Consider the following 18,636-nt stretch of genomic DNA (forward strand, 5'->3'; position numbering starts at 1 on the left):
CTGCGGGCAAGAATCCCTCAGAAGAAATGGAGTAGCCTTCATAGTCAATAAAAAAATAGGAAAAGCAATACTGGGATACAATCCCCAAAATGACAAAATGATCTCTGTTCAAACCCAAAGCAAATCATTAAATATCACAGTAGTTCAAGTTTATTTATTTATTTATTTATTTATTTATTTATTTATTTATTTATTTATTTATTTATTTATTTATTATTTAAACTTATATACCGCCCTTCTCCCGTAGAACCCAGGGCGGTTCACAAGGCAATTAAAACAATATAACAATACAAAAGTTAATAACAAATTAAAATAAATTAAATTATCCTTAATTAAAATCTAAAACCCTTAACTCTAATTAAAAACCCAATTGCAATAGGTTAAAAATTAAAAGTTCTCAGTCCTGGCCGGAAAGCTCAAAGAGCCAGGTCTTCAGGTCCCGGCGGAACGAACGAAAATCTGGGGCAGTCCTGAGCTTTATGGGTAGCTGGTTCCAAAGGGCAGGTGCACCCACAGAGAAGGCCCTCCCCCTGGGTGTCGCCCTCTGGCAATCCTTTGCCGGCGGCACCCTGAGAAGGCCCTCCCTGTGGGAGCGCACAGGACGAAGGGAACTTGATGCCGGCAGCAGGTGTTCCCTCAGATATCCCAGACCCAAGCCAAGTTTATGCCCCAACCACCAGTGCTGAAGAGAATGAAATTGACCGGTTCTATGAAGCCCTGGGGGATTGAAATGCTAAAGTAGGAAGCCAAAAGATAACTGGAATAACAGGCAAGTTTGGCCTTGGAGTACAAAATGAAGCAGGGCACAGACTGATAGAATTTTGTCAAGAGGAAACAATGGTCATAGCAAACACTTTTTTTCAACAACCCAAGAGAGGGCTCTACACATGGACATCACCAGACAATTAACACAAAAATCAGATTGACTATGTGCTCTGCAGCCAAAGATGGAGAAGCTCTATACAATCAGTAAAAACAAGACCAGGAGCTGACTGTGGCTCAGACCATGAGCTTCTCATTGCAAAATTTAGGCTTAAACTGAAGAAAGTAGGGAAAAGCACTAGGCCACTCAGGTATGAACTAAATCATATCCCTGACGAATATACAGTAGAGGTGACAAATAGATTTAAGGAAATAGATCTGGTAGACAGAATGCCTGAAGAATTATGGACAGAGGTAGTGACAGATTTTACTTTCCTGCTCCTGGGGAGGAAAGCCATGGCAAATCTAGACAGCATACTAAAAAGCAGAGACATCACCCTGCCAACAAAAGTGCGTATAGTCAAGGCCATGGTTTTCTCAGTTGCGATGTATGGCTGTGAAAGTTGGACCATAAGAAAGGCTGAGCACCAAAGAATTGAGGCCTTTGAAGTATGGTGCTGGAGAAGACTCCTGCGAGTCCCTTGGACTGCAAGGCGATCAAACCGGTCAGTCCTAGAGGAGATCAATCCTGACTGCTCTTTAGAAGGCCAGATCCTCAAGTTGAAACTCAAATACTTTGGCCATGTAATGAGAAGGAAGGACTCACTGGAGAAGAGCCTAATGCTGGGAAAGGTTGAGGGCAATAGAAGAAGGGGACGACAGAGAATGAGGTGGCTGGATGGAATCACTGAAGCAGTAGGCGTAAGCCTAAATGGACTCCAGATGATAGTAGAGGACAGGAAGGCCTGGAGGAACGTTGTCCATGGGGTCATGATGGGTCGGACACAACTTCACAACTAACAACAACAACAACATTTATGCAGATTTGTGTAGTTAGCCCTCTTCATTATTCAACTGCAGTAAAGACAGGAAACAAACTGAATTAAATAAATAAGAAACCAAACTGTAGCTGAAGACCTTTTCTCGTACAAAGAGAAAATCACAGAAAGTATTTCTGTACATACTCATATGCCAAAATTTAATGTTCTGATGTATTTGCTACTCATTTTAAGCACCCTCCCCAATTTAATTCCCTCCAGATATATTGTAGTGAATGTCCCATGGTTCCCAAAATGCATACAGTAGTTGAAGTCAGTACTGTATGTAAATCAAGTGTATCTGTGGGTATGGGGAGAGAAGACATAAATAATATGACTAAATTTTCTACGATTTGAAGACCACTGTTAAATTTCTTACAAGATAAAGAGAGAAATCATCTTTTGACTTTGGGATTTGAGAATTACATCTGATCTGACTTGAGAAATATTGTGGTTAGGATTAGAAAAATATAATCTGAATATTGGGTTCTTGGAGTGTTGCTATTAGTATTTTAAGATAGATTAATTACTGAATATTCATTTAAACTAGAGAAAGGTTGTTATATTTTTATCTTTGTATTGGAAAAAGTTGGAAGTCACTTTTGTTTTACATTTCTTTGATTTCTGTTGTCACATTTTCATCTGTCCTGTTATTCCCTCCCCCTTTTCCCCTTTATGTTAATTTGTATTTTACTGATTGTTAATTAAATATAATAAAGATATCTGTAAAAACAAAAGATGGAAAGTGAAGATGGCAGCTACGATAAGCCCCAGCCCTTTTATGTGTAAGAAAGAAGGAAGAGTTCAATTACACAGCCACTCCATGATTCTTTTGCCCTCCCTTCTAAAGTCCTGAGTGTCAATATTTGAACATTTTTATTTGTGGAAACAAATTCTTTTTGAACAATGTAATTGCTAACCATATTTTCTTGGAAAAAATAAATGACAAACCTGAAAAAGGGGCAAATCTGAAAGAGGTTCAAAGGGATTATAAAAAAGTAATTGTTTATAACTTCTTTACAAAAGCAAAACCAGGAAAATGAATAATTACATGAAATAAATCTAAATGACAGCTTTCTGAAATAAAGGACTATTCTTTATATTAAAGTAAATATGGTCACTGTACTATTCAGTTGTGTACGTAGTGATATGAAAAGAAATGGAAACTATTTCAGTTTTTTAAATTTCTTCAGCTAGAAAGAGAATTCAGCTTTTTTTGTGCAGATTTTGAAGTATGGGGACATAACATTCTTACTGCTACAGTAGAGTACATACATCATTTTGAAATATTGCAGTTTCACTGCTGGAAAAATACATTAATGCTCCTTCATGGAACTGCTACTCTCATGTATAAGGTCCCATCAGCAAATATCTGAAACTGATGTATTTAACAGCAACATTTCTTTCTTTCTGCAGAAGAAAGAAAACTAACCTGTAAGTAGGCTTTTCATAGTGATGCTATGAACCATATTCAAGGCTTTGCTGCCATCATGTGGACATCAGTTTAATTCCAAAGCAGAATTTTAATTTTCAGAATTGCAATAACAGTAGTTATACAGTGCCTTAAAAATAAATACATTTGAATTTTACAGTATATTTTTCTGTCCTTCATATGCATGAAAGACAGAAAACTGATTCATTCATTTTAAACTCAGAAAAAGAGTCATACAAAGAATTGATCTTTGACAGTTCTGCCTGCAAGACTATATTATCAATTCACAGATGTTAATGTATAAAAATATAACATTTAAGACATTAAGCATTGCTGATCAAGTATAGATAGAGATAACTAGGGTAGTATCTCATGCCCTTGTCACCTTCTAATTGGATTACTGTAAAACAGTCTACATGGGGTTGCCTATGAAGATCTACATTTGGCCCCCAATGCAGCAACCCATATGTTGGTATGTTAACACTACTCCAGTCGTACTACATTGGTGTTTCTGGCTCTACCCCACTAACCCAAAAAGTTTCCATGTACAATTCTAAGGGTTGATTTAACCTATAAGGCTCTGTATGCCTTGGGGCCTGGGCACCCACTAGTTTGGCTTCTCCCTATTGCAGGATTTCCAAACCTTGGCAACTTAAGGTGGTGGCTAGGAAATTCTGGGAATTGAACTCCCACACACTTTGAAGTTGCCAAGGTTAAGAAATACTACCCTACAGAATCAATCTCTAAAACCTAAGAGGTGTCCCTCATTACCAATTCCCAAAATTTCTTGAAGTTATGCCCTCAAAGTTTCAAAACATTTTAGATCAAAGGCACGTTCAGACTTTTGAGAGTATATTGTGAGTTCTCTCATAAAACGGTGATCAAGTTAGCCATGCTCAATCACAAAATAGGCTTTTACTAGGAAGCATGCTGTTGAACTTGCTGTTTGCCACTCCTTCTAGCCTCCAGGATGAATGTTCTTTTGTATCTTTGTTTATATTTCCCTTGTGGGATACAAGGGAAAGGAGGGTACACTTCCAAATAAATCACTGGGCATTATTTTTATTTTTTGAGAATACCAAAGAACGTGTATGGGACCCAAGGTCATCCTATTCCTGTGCAATGTACTTTGACCTGAGCTTGAGTGTGCCCTTTTGTTATTTTAATGATGGTGGGTTAACCCTATTGTGTCCTAAAAATCATGTTCCTGTCCTTGGAGTCTTTGTTTTTCTAATCCCCTTAGCTCCAGCCTTCCTGCCTTCAGTCTTTCTGAATGGATTATCAAATCTGCATTTCTAAAAGCTAGTTTCTGCTTGGGGCAGGGAAACTGGGGGCTGGTTTCTGCCTTTTTAATATTCCCCAAAATATTTCCTTCTCTAGGAGGGAGGGTGGGCGCTGACTTCCAACAATCTTCCCTTTGTGCCATATAAGTGTGGGTGATACACTTTTACTGGCAAAAGATTAAGAATTAATCTGCTCAGGGAGACTTAATGGGTGCTTCTATGCTTCTATGTACACAGTGAGCCCTAGGACTCCCACTATGAGTCCACCAATGCAACATAGTCAGGGCTTGGTTTTTGAGATCTCTTTCCTGCTACCTCCGCAGTGAGGGCATATGAATTGAAAATCACCTGTAAATTGCATAACTTCCTCCCCCATGGAATTTGCAGGAAGGTATGCATGTAAAGGCTCTAGTGCCACAGACCAAGAACCAGCCTGGAGAGCTTTACATGGAGGTAGGTGAAGGGGATAGCCTCAGTGTGATTCTGAATGGTGTGTTTGTGTGTATGCAGCTACTTCTGCAAGACAGGCAATACAAACATCCTGGACAAATTTCCCTCCCACGAGAGTCGCATTAGAAAGTAGGTTTTTTTTAACAACATAACATTGTAAAATTTAACAACATACAGCCATGTTGATCACTCTTTTGCTACATCTCTACAGGGTCAGTTCAAATGCTGATAATATATTTCTTTAATCCAAGATTTTCCTTTTCACCTGCACATTATTATCTTCTTTGATATATCCTAAAACTGATATACCCAAAGCTCCATCACAGATCAATTGGCTCCAAATTACTGATACATAATTTAACATTACCTTCACATCTTAAATTCACTTCTCAATATCTTATTAATAAAAATAGAAATATTAAACCAAAATGAAACAGTGAAAAGCTAATCCAAACCACACATCTTAGTTCCTTCAAATTTATTACAACTGCAACATAAAAACCAATTAACCTTGGAGCTTTGGAACATGACATAAGGTAGGAAAAAGGGAAGCAGGAAAAAATTGTAAATAATTTCATCTGGGATTGGCCATGCTGATGAATGATGAATCAGCACTGCAATTTATACACTGGGAGTGACCAAGGTATGATTCAGAATCTTCCATCTGATAAGCTATGTTGTGCTATGAGTCATAACACTGCAAGTTCCACCTCTGACTTTGATTCTACAGCTGGTTGCAACTCAGAAAATTTGTACTGCCTTTTATACATACTCCCTCCTGATGGAGAGTATGCACATATATTTTTCTTTCCCACCATCTTGACCTAATTTGCTGTATGCTCCAGTTCTGCTTTACAGTAAGATAAGTGACTACTTAATTGGAGTACCCAAGCAGCAAAAGCTATTCTAAGTCCTCATAATTTTCAAAGGGAAATTAAATGAAAAGCTGCAAACTGGCAATTCTAGTTCAGTCACCATTGCCTATCCCCAAAGGAACTGCATCTGCACAGTAAATTACTGTATGTCTAGATCATGACTATATATTAATAGTTTTCTTGAAAAATAATTGTTGATTGTAACCAGCCCTATGTTGATTTTGATTCTTGGAATTCAAGAAATCAAAATGCCTTGTTTTTCTTTTTTTTCTTTTTTTATTTGACTATTCCCCTCCAATAGCCTTCACCATATCTTCTGGTGACAAGTTCCAGAGTCTTGCTGTGAGTTGAAAGAGAAAGAGAAAAGAAATACTTATCTTTTGCCTGTCTTCTACTATGTAGTTTCAGTTGGATGAAAGACTCAAGTTTAGGAGAATGAGAGATACATCTTCACTTCTATTTGGCCCACGCCATGTATTATTTTAATCATCACCATGCTATGAATATACCATGCAAGGGGGTTGTATACTCCATCTCTTTCTTTGATTATCACTTTTTTACAGACTTGATTGTAAAAAGTGCATATTACTGTAAATTCTACTAGCTGTATTATAAATAAAACTTTCTCTGACCTGCAAATAAGTCTAGTAGAAGTTGGACTAGTGAGGTTCCTCTCTGCTATATTAAACATACAAGACAAAAGGCACTTTACAAAACAAATCAGTTCTATCCTGTGGAATACTTTAGAAATAATTGGCATTGATTAAATCACCATTAGTTAATTGTAAAAGGTAGTTTTACTTGGAATAGTTTACATCCTGAGATGTCTATACCACCAAACAACATCTGTTTATCCCAGTTCTTTGAGAAGCACTTCATAGGTGGATAAAAATGCCAAATCCAGTCTAAACCTCTGGCTGTCCAATTATAATCAAAGTATAGCATTTCTCTAGATGCTGATTTCTGAACAATATTATTTGCTACTTTATATACTGTACTTACTTAATCTTTGTTTTAGATGCATTTCAATTATTGAGTTTCTTATAACAGAAAAGGTGGCCTTATAGTTTTTAAAATGTGTAAATTACAAATAAAAACTTTAATTTTACATTTCCTTGTGCCTCTTCCATTCATTCAAGCCTTTTTTTAAAGACTGGTTTTGAGGATCAGAGTATCTTGTGGTGATAACAGCAAACTACTTGCCTTGGGGGCGAGATTAATGGCCCATTAAGATTAACAGAGCAGTGCATTTTTGCTGAACTTAAAAGAAGAATGCAAAAGAAAGAACAGAAATGGACTAAATTCTCCTGGATCAACCTCTTCTGGTCTACAGGTCCTCATCAAACAAAGCACTGAGTTCAAGGAAGGCTAAGCCACCTTTGACCTGGTACCTCTTTGTATCTGGAATAACTGCCCAGAGCACTGGTCTGCAAAGTCAACAAGCTTCTGTCCATCCTGTCAGGGAATCTTGAAGCAATCAGTTTTTCTCAAAAATAAATTTTGGATCAAAAGATTGAAGAACTATGCGCAAGCATAAATGTGGATATAGGATTAATATCATGTACATGCACAGATCTCTGCATACTGTATAATATTTTGCACATGCACTATTTCCCTTTGACACCTCTTTTCTTTTTTTTTCTTTTTTATTAAAGAGTTTTACAAAAACAAAATTTTACAATATATCCCCAAATCCCTCCCACCCCAAACCCACCCACTTCCCCCCCCCCACTTCCCAGAGCTAAATACAGGATTATAGTTACAATAATCATATTCTAAATAAAAATTATGCATAATATACAATTAACCAAATTCATAATGTGCTTTAACTCCCTTTTAACATAACTACAAACAACGTACCAATAACAATATCCCACTAAAATCTACTCATAAGCTAAATGGAACTTTTTAGTCCCATATTTGTTCTGAATATAATTTATCCATCTCCTCCAAACTGAAATATATCTTTCCTGTGAACGATCTTTCAAATAAGCAGAAATCTTAGACATTTCTGCAAGATTCGAAACTTTAAACACCCATTCTTCTATAGTGGGCAAACTATCCTTCTTCCAATATTGTCCCACCAGTAACCGTGCTGCTGTCCTTTGACACCTCTTTTCAATGTACACTACTCCCGCTTAAATGAGGTCTTTGTACATACACTATTTCTTATTCATGCTTCATTTCTTATTCCACTGCGTATTGAAGTGGAGCTTATAAGTAATCACAAATATGTGACACATATATAAATCAGAAATGTTTCTTATTGTGTAAATAATTACAAATGACCAGATTGTGTAATTACAAATAATTACACATGTTCTCCCAAGACACAGTATAGCTGTTCACCTGTTATTTGCATCCACATGTTAACATCTATTCACATGCTAAAAGATGAATGTTAGCATATCTTATTTGCATGTGAACTACCTATTTAACATTTTAAAATAACTTAATAATAACTTAAAAGGTGGGGGCAAATTTAAGGCAGCATTATGAGTTCTTATTTTATAACATATTTTTATCCTCTATCTATCCTTTATCGTTATGTTTTCCATGCTTTGTCATACAAGGGGTGGTTGCTTCTGTAACAGCCTTCCTGTTTGCTTTTTCTTCCTTGTGCCAGCCACTCTATTCACATTCCAGCCACACCTAATCTTAGACTCTATGACCTATAGTTGCTATGCTGAAGACTTTGATTTTAAGCTACAGAAGGACAGGAAATAAGCAGCAATGTGAGAGTAGAAAACTACTCAGAAAGAAGAGGCATCTTCATGGCTCATTTTCTTAGATCATTCAAAAAGACCTTGTTGAAGTGTCCTGGGAATTGTTAGACATGCAAAGAAGTCAAGAGGCTCCAGGGCAGTCAGGGTCCAAACAAGAGACCAGAGGAATTACTGAGATCAAGCTGGTGGTAATAGGAGATGGAGGTTGTGGGAAAACGTCCATGCTCATGGTCTTTGTCAAAAGAGAATTCCCTAAGGTAAGTTTCTTTTATCCATAATATCAACCTCACATTTCCTACTGCCAGATCTTTCCTTTTGTCAAGATCTTTCTTATTCAAGATAATTTATTCAAATATAGTTTCTGTAGAATAGATCCTATCAAGCCTACTATTTTTCTTAAATTTGAAATGTTTTAAATTCTCATAGCACTTATACCTGGAACTTTCTTCTTCCTTTCTCATGGAAAAATAGCTGAAGCATTGTGGTAGCAAATCTTTCTGGAGTTTTTCTGTGGATATAGACTCTAACCAAAGGTACTAATAATACTACTGAATTGAGGGCTTTTTTTGTAATAGAATGCACTGGACAGAGTTTCTGCACTTTTTTTTGACAGATTTTCCAGAGTTGTGTTCTTTTCCTATTGTTCCCCTTCCTATCCTGGTTTGCTTTTGAAAATGCCCCACTGGCAGTACGGTGTGAGTGGGGTCCCCTCCGGCACTGTCTGCCTCCTCTAGGAGGAGCCATGAGGTGCCAGACCACCACAGTCAGAGTGTGGCTTGGTTGGCTGGGTTGGACCATGTGGTGTGGGTAGGCAAGGTGGGTTGTATGGGTTGGACCATGTGGTGTGGGTAGGCAAGGTGGGTTGTATGATGTGTGTGAGTTCCAGCACTTTTTTTTAACAAAAAAGCACTAACTATATTCACTTTACTTAACTACAGCATTTTTCTGATATGCTAAGTACAGCAGAACAGGATTAATAATAATAGTAGTAGTTGGAAGAGACCTTAAAGGTCTTCTAGTCCAACCCCCTGCTCAGGCAGGAAACCTTATACCAAGGGTGTCAAAGATCCAGAAGCCGCACACCCACCCCATTGCTGGCAATGGCAAAACTGTCCCGATACGTTGCGCGTGACTTCATGGGTTTGACATGTCTGCCCTATACCATTCAGAAAATTTTTTGTCTTTTCTTTAAAACTTCCAGTGTTAGTGCATTCACAACTTCTGGAGACAGGTTGTTCCATGATTAATTGTTCCAACTGTCAGGAAATTTCTCCTTAGTTCTAGGTTGCTTCTCTCTTTGATTAGTTTCCATCCATTGCTTCTTCTCTTGCCTTCAGGTGCTTTGGAGAATAGCTTGACTCCCTCTTCCTTGTGGCAACCCCGGGGATATTGGAACATTGCTATCATGTCCCCCCTCATCCTTCTCTTCATTAAACTAGACATACATAAGCAACCATTCCTTATATGTTTTAGCTTCCAGTCCCCTAATCATCTTTGTTGCTCTTCTCTGTACTCTTTCTAGAGTCTTAACATCTTTTTTACATCGTGGTGACCAAAACTGGATGCAGTATTCCAAATGTGGCCCTACCAAGGTGTTATAAAGTAGTATTAACACTTCATGTGATCTTGATTCTATCCCTCTGTTAATGCAGCCTAGCACCTTGTTGGCTTTTTTGGCAGCTGTGGCACACTGCTGGCTCATATTTAAGTGATTGTCCACTAAGACTCTGAGATCCCTCTCACAGTTAATACTATTGAGCAAGGTACCACCTATACTGTACCTGTGCATTTGTTTTTTCTTGACTAGATGTAGAACCTTACTTTTTTCACCATTAAATTTCATTTTTGTTAGATAGTGGGATGGGGAGCTAGGATTTGGATAGAACATAAAATATTTGACTGAAAACTTCCTGAAATAAAATTATTTTGACAAGTACAAACAAATCTGGTTATTGCAGAAACAAAAGAGGAAGAAAATCAATCAAGTTGGCTTTATTGTATTTCAGAATTGACTTAGAACCTTTGGACAAATAGATTAACCTGTACTGAAAGCAGGACAAGAAGCAACGGATGGAATCTAGTCAAGGAGAGAAGCAACCTAGAACTAAGGAGAAACTTCCTGACAGTTAGAACAATTAACCAGTGGAACAACCTGCCTCCAGAGGTGGTGAATGCTCCAACACTGGAGGCTTTTAAGAAGAGACTGGACAGCCATTTGCCTGAAATGGTATAGGGTTTCCTGCCTGAGCAGGGGGTTGGACTAGATGACCTCCAAGGTCCCTTCCAACTTTATATTATTATTATTATTATTATTATTATTATTATTATTATTATTATTATTATTATTATTATTATTATTTAAAGTTAGACTTTGCATTGGTTACATAAAAGAAATAAGAATCTTGTGACACTTTAACATTAGTTCATTTGTTACAGTATAAATTTTCATTGAGTAAAATTTATTTCATTAGGCCCATTGATGTATACGCTACATGTATATATGATGAGAAAACAGTAAGCACTTAGTCCATGTCTAACTACCCATACATCCATGTTCGTGGACGCATTCTGCCAGTCTTCTGCCTGTTTGTCCTACATAGTGGTTATTGTAGTCCTTACATTGTATGTTGTAGATGACTCCTGTTTTTCCTTCTGGGGTTGTTGGGTCTTTTGATTTGCTTAGGATGTTTTGAAGGGCTTAAGTTGGCTTGTGTGCTATGCTGATTCCATGTGATTGTCATACTCTGTTGGTGGTTTTTAAGATATTCTTGATGTATGGCAATGAAATTCTTTTTAGGGTTTGTATTGGCTGTGCTGTGTTGGGTTGAGTTGAGTGGTCAGGTACTTTTTGATAAAGTTGTGTGGATATCCATTTTGTTGGTATATGTTGTATAGATGCTTTATTTCCTTTTTCTGCTGTTGCGGGTTGCTGCATTGTGTTTGGGCTCTTCTAAATAAAGTCCTTATGCAGCTTCTCTTGTGGGAGGTTGGATTGTTGCTTTGATAGTGGAACACCTGGTTTGTATGAGTGGTTTTTCTGTAGACTTGCATTTCTAGTTTGCCATTGTGGTCCCTGCTGATCAAAATGTCCAGGATGGGTAGCAAGTTGTTGGTTTTTTTCTTCTCTAATAAACTGGATTCCTTTAAAAATGTTAATGATGGTTCAATGGGTGTTCTCTAATTGGTCCTTTTTTATTATGGTGAAGGTGTCGTCAGGGGAAGTGATGCACTCATGGGGGGGTGCAGTGCCTTACTTCAGAACCTGCCAGGAAGATGGGATAACCTTGGAAATCAGATTTGACCACAGGACTGAATTCTATATCCTTGGCAATAACATATATTCATTGTTATTCAATTAGCTATTAGCAATACAATTTTTACATCCCACCCAATGTAATGTAATGTAAATAATACAATACAATACAATACAATACAATATTCCACTGATGCAGGCTATAGAATTTAATATTAGTTTATAATTTAACAGTTTCATATTAGAGTCTTCCTTGAAAATTATTTGTTTAAAAATAACCACAAAAAAATTAGGTGTCCAATAGAAGAGAATGTATGTAGCTCAGGGCTGAATTGTGGAGTCCTTGGTGCCCCCTAGCTTGGTTGCTTGCTTGCAGACATCTCGCCAGTGTACTGATGATGTTATCTAGTTGGGTAATGAAACATCTGCATGCAAACAATCAAGCTCAGAGAACACCAAGGACTCCACAAATCAGTATCTGCATGCCTAAGCTGAAGTGATCTTATCTTGGTTACTTTTATCTATATGTTGCGTTGACAACTGAATCAGTTTTATTGCAAAAATAAGTCAGTGTGGATTGGTGACATGTGGCAGAGATAGAAAAGAAGGAAAAGCAAAGGAATTACTTTCCTATAGCTTTGTGAAATAAAAAAAATATTTGGAAATATCTGTCTATATAACTCTGAGGATTTTGCTTTACCAAATGTAATCTAGAGTCAGATGAAAATTGGCTCCAGATTTATACTATTAATTCAGCACAAGTGGGTAATATGCTTTCTCCCTCAAGGATTGTGGCAGGGAGGCCATGGGTGAAACAATAACTGGGATATGGATCACTTAGAGGTGCTCCTCAAGGCACCCTCTCACAGTGAGATATTACTCAGGTTGGGCCAACTGAGAATGGGCTTTTTCATTGTTGCCAGAACTCAAATTTCCTTGCTATGTATTTATTACATTTTTTTATTATAGGAAAACAGGCTTTTATTTCTCCAGATTGTCTAATGCTAATTTTCTCATCTCACTCCAATGGAGCTTTTTAATTGATCTGTTTTTGTTGGCTACTGGCTGTTTTAATTATTCAACATATTGTTTCAGATGTGTTGTCCATTTGTTAGTTGTTGGCAGTGCTTTTTTGTAAAAGAAAAAGGTTCCGGAACTCACACATGTCATACAACCCGCCTTGCCTACCCTACAAGGTTCCATCCCAAAAAGGTGCCGGAACTCCGTTCTGAGCGTTCTATGAGAAAAAAAGCCCTGGTTGTTGGGGGGATTTGTTTTCTGATGCTGTTAATTAATGCTAGAATTTTTTTGAGAGAGACGTTAAATATCATTCTTCAAAATGTTTTGAAGACTTTGTAGGAAAAGATTTGTTTGGAAAAGCAGCCTACATATTCTTAAACAAATAATGTGAAAGGAAATAGATGCTATGGAAGAAAAATTTAGCCTTGCAAGGATAGTATCAGACCAACCAATCCTTCAAGAGATATTCAGTTAAGCAAAACTGTAACTTTCTTCATCTTCTTCTTCTAGGTTTGTATCCCAACAGTTTTTGAGAAATATTCTGCTCCCTTTCACGTTAATGACAAGCAAGTCCATATCAGTCTTTGGGACACAGCAGGTAAGGCATATGTCAAAACGGCAGCATTGTTTTTTTAAACAGATACATTAGTGGAAGCATGTCAAACTCGCTGTTATGTACTGGGCTCATTAGTAATACCACATGGGTTACTGGAGCAGCTAACGGCTCTCCAGCAACCCAGACTACAAGTCTCCAGTGCTGCTATTGGCTATCCCTAGGCGGCAATGGTTGCTTCAAACCTATTGGCTGCCGCCTAGGGGCTAGACTATATATTGTGGCTAGTTGCAGCCATTTCCCAGTTCTGATTCTGCACGAAATAAACCATGAGTTTTCCTGTACTCATTTACCTTGTCTTCATTCCTGTGCCAAAGAACCCGCTACAGAACACTCACGACATCACATGATGTCGCATGACGTATCGTGACTTTTTCCCCATTGCCGGCAATGGGATGGGTGCAGTTTCAGTATGATGCATCCAGCCCACAGGCCGGCTGTTTAACATGCCTGCATTAGTGAAATAAAAATCTTTCCAGTGAGATTGCATTAGTAGAGGAATGAGCAAGCTTTTGCCTGTATAGAGACATCATCTTCCAGAAGGAAGTTAAATGCAGCTGGGGTTTGCCAACAATTTTTGGCTACTGATTGAAAGCCAGCTAATCCGGCAGAATTATTTGCTTGGAAAATAAGCAACCTAAAACATAGCAATGTGGGGGTGATGAGATGAATTTAATTTAAAGAATTATCTTTCACTACAGTATTAGCTTATTTTGACAAAGAACTATGTTCAAATATAGTTGCTCTCTTTAGGAAGTGTGTAAAACACATCACAATCATTTATCCACATATGGACAGAAATACGCAGCCCACAAGCAAAAAGCTTTCTGCTCTTTTGGGAAGGTAGTATCACCTGATCTCTTTATGCATCACAATGTTTTACCAAGAAGGAAATCTTGTGGTGATCTACCATGCAATGAACATTTTGCCTTATCAGAGCTGGTGTCCCTCAAGTGTGCTGGGCTTCACAGCCTACATGCTGACTAGGGATGATAATGAGAATGAGTCTAATCCATCTGTTGAGACAGATTCCCCTGAAGTTCCTCTGCATGGCTGAAAGAAACATTTTGCCTCTTACAAAGAAGGTAGATCACTCAGGATACCCTGTAACCTTCCCTTCACTGCATAATAAGCAAGATACTTTTTTTAATATACATTTCCAATGTTGCCCCCACTTTTATACATTTTATAGCCTTGGTTGCTCCCACTTCCCCTGCTGCCCTATCTATTGACAGTACTGAGATCTTCCTGAAGAAACTGTATTTCAGAGGCAGATAAGTGTAACAAAAAGCCCCTTTCAATGCTTCCTTTCATTAAAATATATTAAAATGAGCCAAGGTGGAGAAGAAGCAAATGACAAAACCTCCCTTACAGAGAATCTCAGAGAATCTCTCGGAGTTCAAAGTGGCCATTTCTAGAACCTTGAAATTTTCCTATAACATCAGTCCAAAGATACTGGATGTTATTTTCTGGAGATGAAAGAAATATTTTCAACAAAGCTGAAAGAACAGTGTTTCTTTCATCTCTAGAAAAAAGATGTACCACTTTCATACCTTGAATCCTGGGGATTATGTTGCAGAGAAAACAAAAGATTGCACAGTACATGTCAACAGTTGTAGTTGTGTTTCTCTAGATTGTGGGAGAAGAAATAAGAGAAAGAATGGCTTTCTGCCACTTCTGAATTTCTAAAAAAGAAATCTAAGTAGGGAAAGATCTGGTAAAGGTAGAATGTCACCATTTATCCTAGCCAGTCAACTCAAGCAAGTTGTTTATCTGGTTATAATGTTTTGAAGATAACTATTGTTTCTTTTTCTCTGAATGCTCCTATGCACAAAGGAAGCACATTAAGAATGTTAAGTATGTGTGTGTGTGTTTGTGTTTGTGTGTGTGTGTGTGTGTGTGTGTGTGTGTGTTTGTGTGTTCTTTAAGGTCCCTGAAAATTATACGGTGATCAACAAAAACATAAAATCACAATCTTTTACACATTTAATTAGAAGCAAACTCCACTGAATGGATTGAGAAAACAATGTGTATTAGACTATACTATTTATTTTATTTATTAAATTTTTACCATGCCTTTATTATTTTAAAAAATAATTCAAGGTCGCAAAGATACCTAGTACTCCTTCCTCCTCATGCTTTCCCCACAGTGATAACCTTGTGAGGTGGGTTAGGCTGAGAGAGAGTGACTGGACCAAAGTCATCCAGCTTGGCTTTCATGTACTTTAAATTACTTAGGGATTATATAGGATGGACATATACTACCTTATATATTAATATGGCTACTTGTGGCTATTATGGGAAGCAAAATGTGCTAAGGGACATATAATGTGCGTACAGTATATTGTAAATCAGGGGTGTCAAACTGCCGGCCCGCGGGTCAGACGTGTCACGAAACCGCGCCCACCCCATTGCCAGCAATGGGGAAAAAGCTCCAATACGTCACGTGACATTACATGATGTTGCGAGTTTGACATGTCTGTTGTAAATGATACTTATATATAAAATATTAATCAATGCACATATATTTTACATTATTCTGTGCAGGACAGGAAGATTATGACAGACTCCGTCCTCTGTCCTATAATGGGACCCATGCAGTGATCATATGCTATGATGTCACCAATCCCATCAGCTTCAACAACATCCTCACAAAGGTAACAAGACCAACATAATGTGTGAGCTCAATGAAAATCGCTTGCTCCAGTATCTATTGAAAAGGTGTGTGTCTTACGGTAAATAAAATAGTTAAATTGTTATACCAGAAAAACTTGCCGCTCTCCCAAGGACACCCATGCAGCTTTTGGGTTTGCTTCCTTTTCTTCTATTTCACTCCATTTTGTCCTGCATAATCATTTTATTCTAGTCCATCATCTGGTTTGATCACATGCCCTAAATGTGCAAGTCATTGTTAAATGGTAGAACAGATCGGCTTTATTTGGTCCAGAATTCAGACTGATTAGTTATTCTTGCAGTCCATGGTACTCTTGGCAACCATCTCCAAATCCAGAATCTGAAAGTGTCTATTTTCTTTCTCTTCTTCTTTCTCTGAGTCCAGCTTTCACAGCTGTACATTCCCACTGAAAGACCATTGATGAAAACAAATTCCTTGAGTAAAAACTCATTCATTCTAGATTTACATCCTTTATAGAAGGCTCTTTGCTAGTTTTCAGACATGTAGTAAAAAATAAACCAGATTCTATATACCTGAAATCTGTCTACTTTTGATGTTTTTTAATCCCATCTGTCTCTCATTTTAGTGGTACCCTGAAGCAAACCATTTCTGCAAAGGGATTCCAATTTTGCTAGTTGGTTGCAAAACTGACCTAAGGAACGACAAAGTTCTACTAAGGAAGTTACATCAAAACCAACTAGAACCCATCACATACCAGAAGGTAGTACAATCAGACACCCACTGTTCTGTATAATCATGCTGCACTATACAGCCATGATCTTTACCTCCAAAAAACATAATACATTAGGTGATGTTCTGCCTACATTCTGTCTCATCAAAGCTAACAAAATGTGCTAATAATAGCAGGGCTGAATGATACTTCAGAAATAATACAGAAAGTATGCTTTGAAATGTATGAAAGTACAAAAGAACATGTCTTCAACTCCTTAGAGCTGCTTCTTCTTTTCCCTTGACTGCATGCATATGGTCTCAGGAAATGTTGCAGCTATTTCAAAGAATTGTAGGCATATGCTACATTTATGCCCTTCCATGTTCTGAAATGCATTTTTGGAATCAAATCCAATGCACTTCCCTACCCTAATATTCAGCCAGATCCCATCAAGTTGGGCTTGATAGCTGGAAATTACACAGACAAATGGTTACCATTGCATCCTCATCTTGAAATACCATCTGTGCTTTGTTGTAGCTCAGTATTGTAAGTAAGTTGCCCTTTACCCATTCTACCCATTCCTTAAATCAGGAACCAGCAGCAGTTGTTGGAATCCCAACTCTCATCACCTGTGAGAGGAATGACCCATGGTACAAAATGATGGGAGTTGCAGTTCAAGGCCTAGAAAGCCACACATCGCCTACCCTGCCCTAATTTTAAGAAGATATGTCAATGTTGTTCTTTTTGTTGTAGGGAGAGGCCTTGGCTCGGAATCTCCACGCAGTTGCATATTTTGAGTGTTCAGCCCTCTACCATGAAAATATCACTGACATATTCACAGAGGCTTCAAGAGCAGCTTTGAGTAGGATGAAGAAAGAACAGCAAAGGCAAAGGCTCAAAAAGACTTGTCTCCTTACCTGACCATCATTTGAGTGACTCCAGAAAATTTGCAAATGTTCATATCCACCCAGTGAGATGAAATCTTTTAGAATAACATCTCCTCATAAAGATGTTGGGAGACTTTCCCGAGATGGACCAATATGCAAATAGATAGAATAAGATTACATAGAATATCAAGCTTCCTGAATCTAATGGTTCAATATTCCATTTACTGCACAGCAGTTCACCTTCAATAGTAAAGAAGATCAGAAGATCGCTCCAATATTTAAATCAAAATGGAATACTGTCAATGATCATGTAAAGTCATCAGATATTCAAACACTGATTACACTACATCATGTAAAATTCACAATGCTTAATGCTACATACCAGAGCTCAATAGCACTCTATTATTTTGCTGACTAAAACTGGAAAAATAATATTTATTAAGTACCTGGCAATTCACTGTAGTAGTCAGGAAACAAACATTTTTTTAGTGTTAGTCATGTTCAAGTTGTGCACAATGTCCTACTTGTCCTCATTACTGGTCATCTACACTATGTAGACTCAACAAATGTTTCTTAAGAAGCTACAATAATGGATATGAATTGCTCAAAGTAGTTCTAATGTATTTCTGAATTATTGTTTTGTTCCAATATTTAGGGTGTCTCCTAAAAACATTATTACAGTTACTCCAGTGCTTTCTTCAATAACACACAAAAGAAAAATTCCAAAACCATGTATTTTGGATCAGATGAATAGAAAAATTAGAAGAAACCCTCCAAGGAGTATATCAAAGAAAAGAATAATAATGGTATTATCCTACAACTAGAAATTATGCAGGAGACATTCATATTGCATCTTTATTTCTATGTATTGAATGTATATAGTTAACATGTTCTAATGGGATTTACAGAAGTGGTATATTGATCATACTGTGCAATATACATAATTATTTCAAATTCACAACAGTTGCAACATAGACTGGCTTATTAATCTTATTTCGCCATTAGGTGTTGTAT

At 37.5% G+C, this 18,636-nt stretch overlaps 1 protein-coding gene across 1 annotated transcript; it reads left to right on the top strand.

Annotated features, from left to right (window-relative positions):
• Positions 1–8,615: 8,615 nt before the first annotated feature.
• LOC308672974 (rho-related GTP-binding protein RhoF-like) lies at positions 8,616–17,656 on the top strand (the record flags this gene model as incomplete). Its single annotated transcript, XM_081336299.1, has 5 exons — positions 8,616–8,762; positions 13,289–13,376; positions 15,939–16,048; positions 16,652–16,786; positions 17,489–17,656. The coding sequence occupies 5 exons, from the start codon at positions 8,616–8,618 to the stop codon at positions 17,654–17,656; spliced, it is 648 nt and encodes a 215-aa protein (XP_081192425.1).
• Positions 17,657–18,636: the final 980 nt, after the last annotated feature.

This window comes from Vipera berus, assembly GCF_964194415.1.
Source record: "Vipera berus genome assembly, chromosome: 1".
Taxonomy (NCBI): Eukaryota; Metazoa; Chordata; class Lepidosauria; order Squamata; family Viperidae; genus Vipera; species Vipera berus.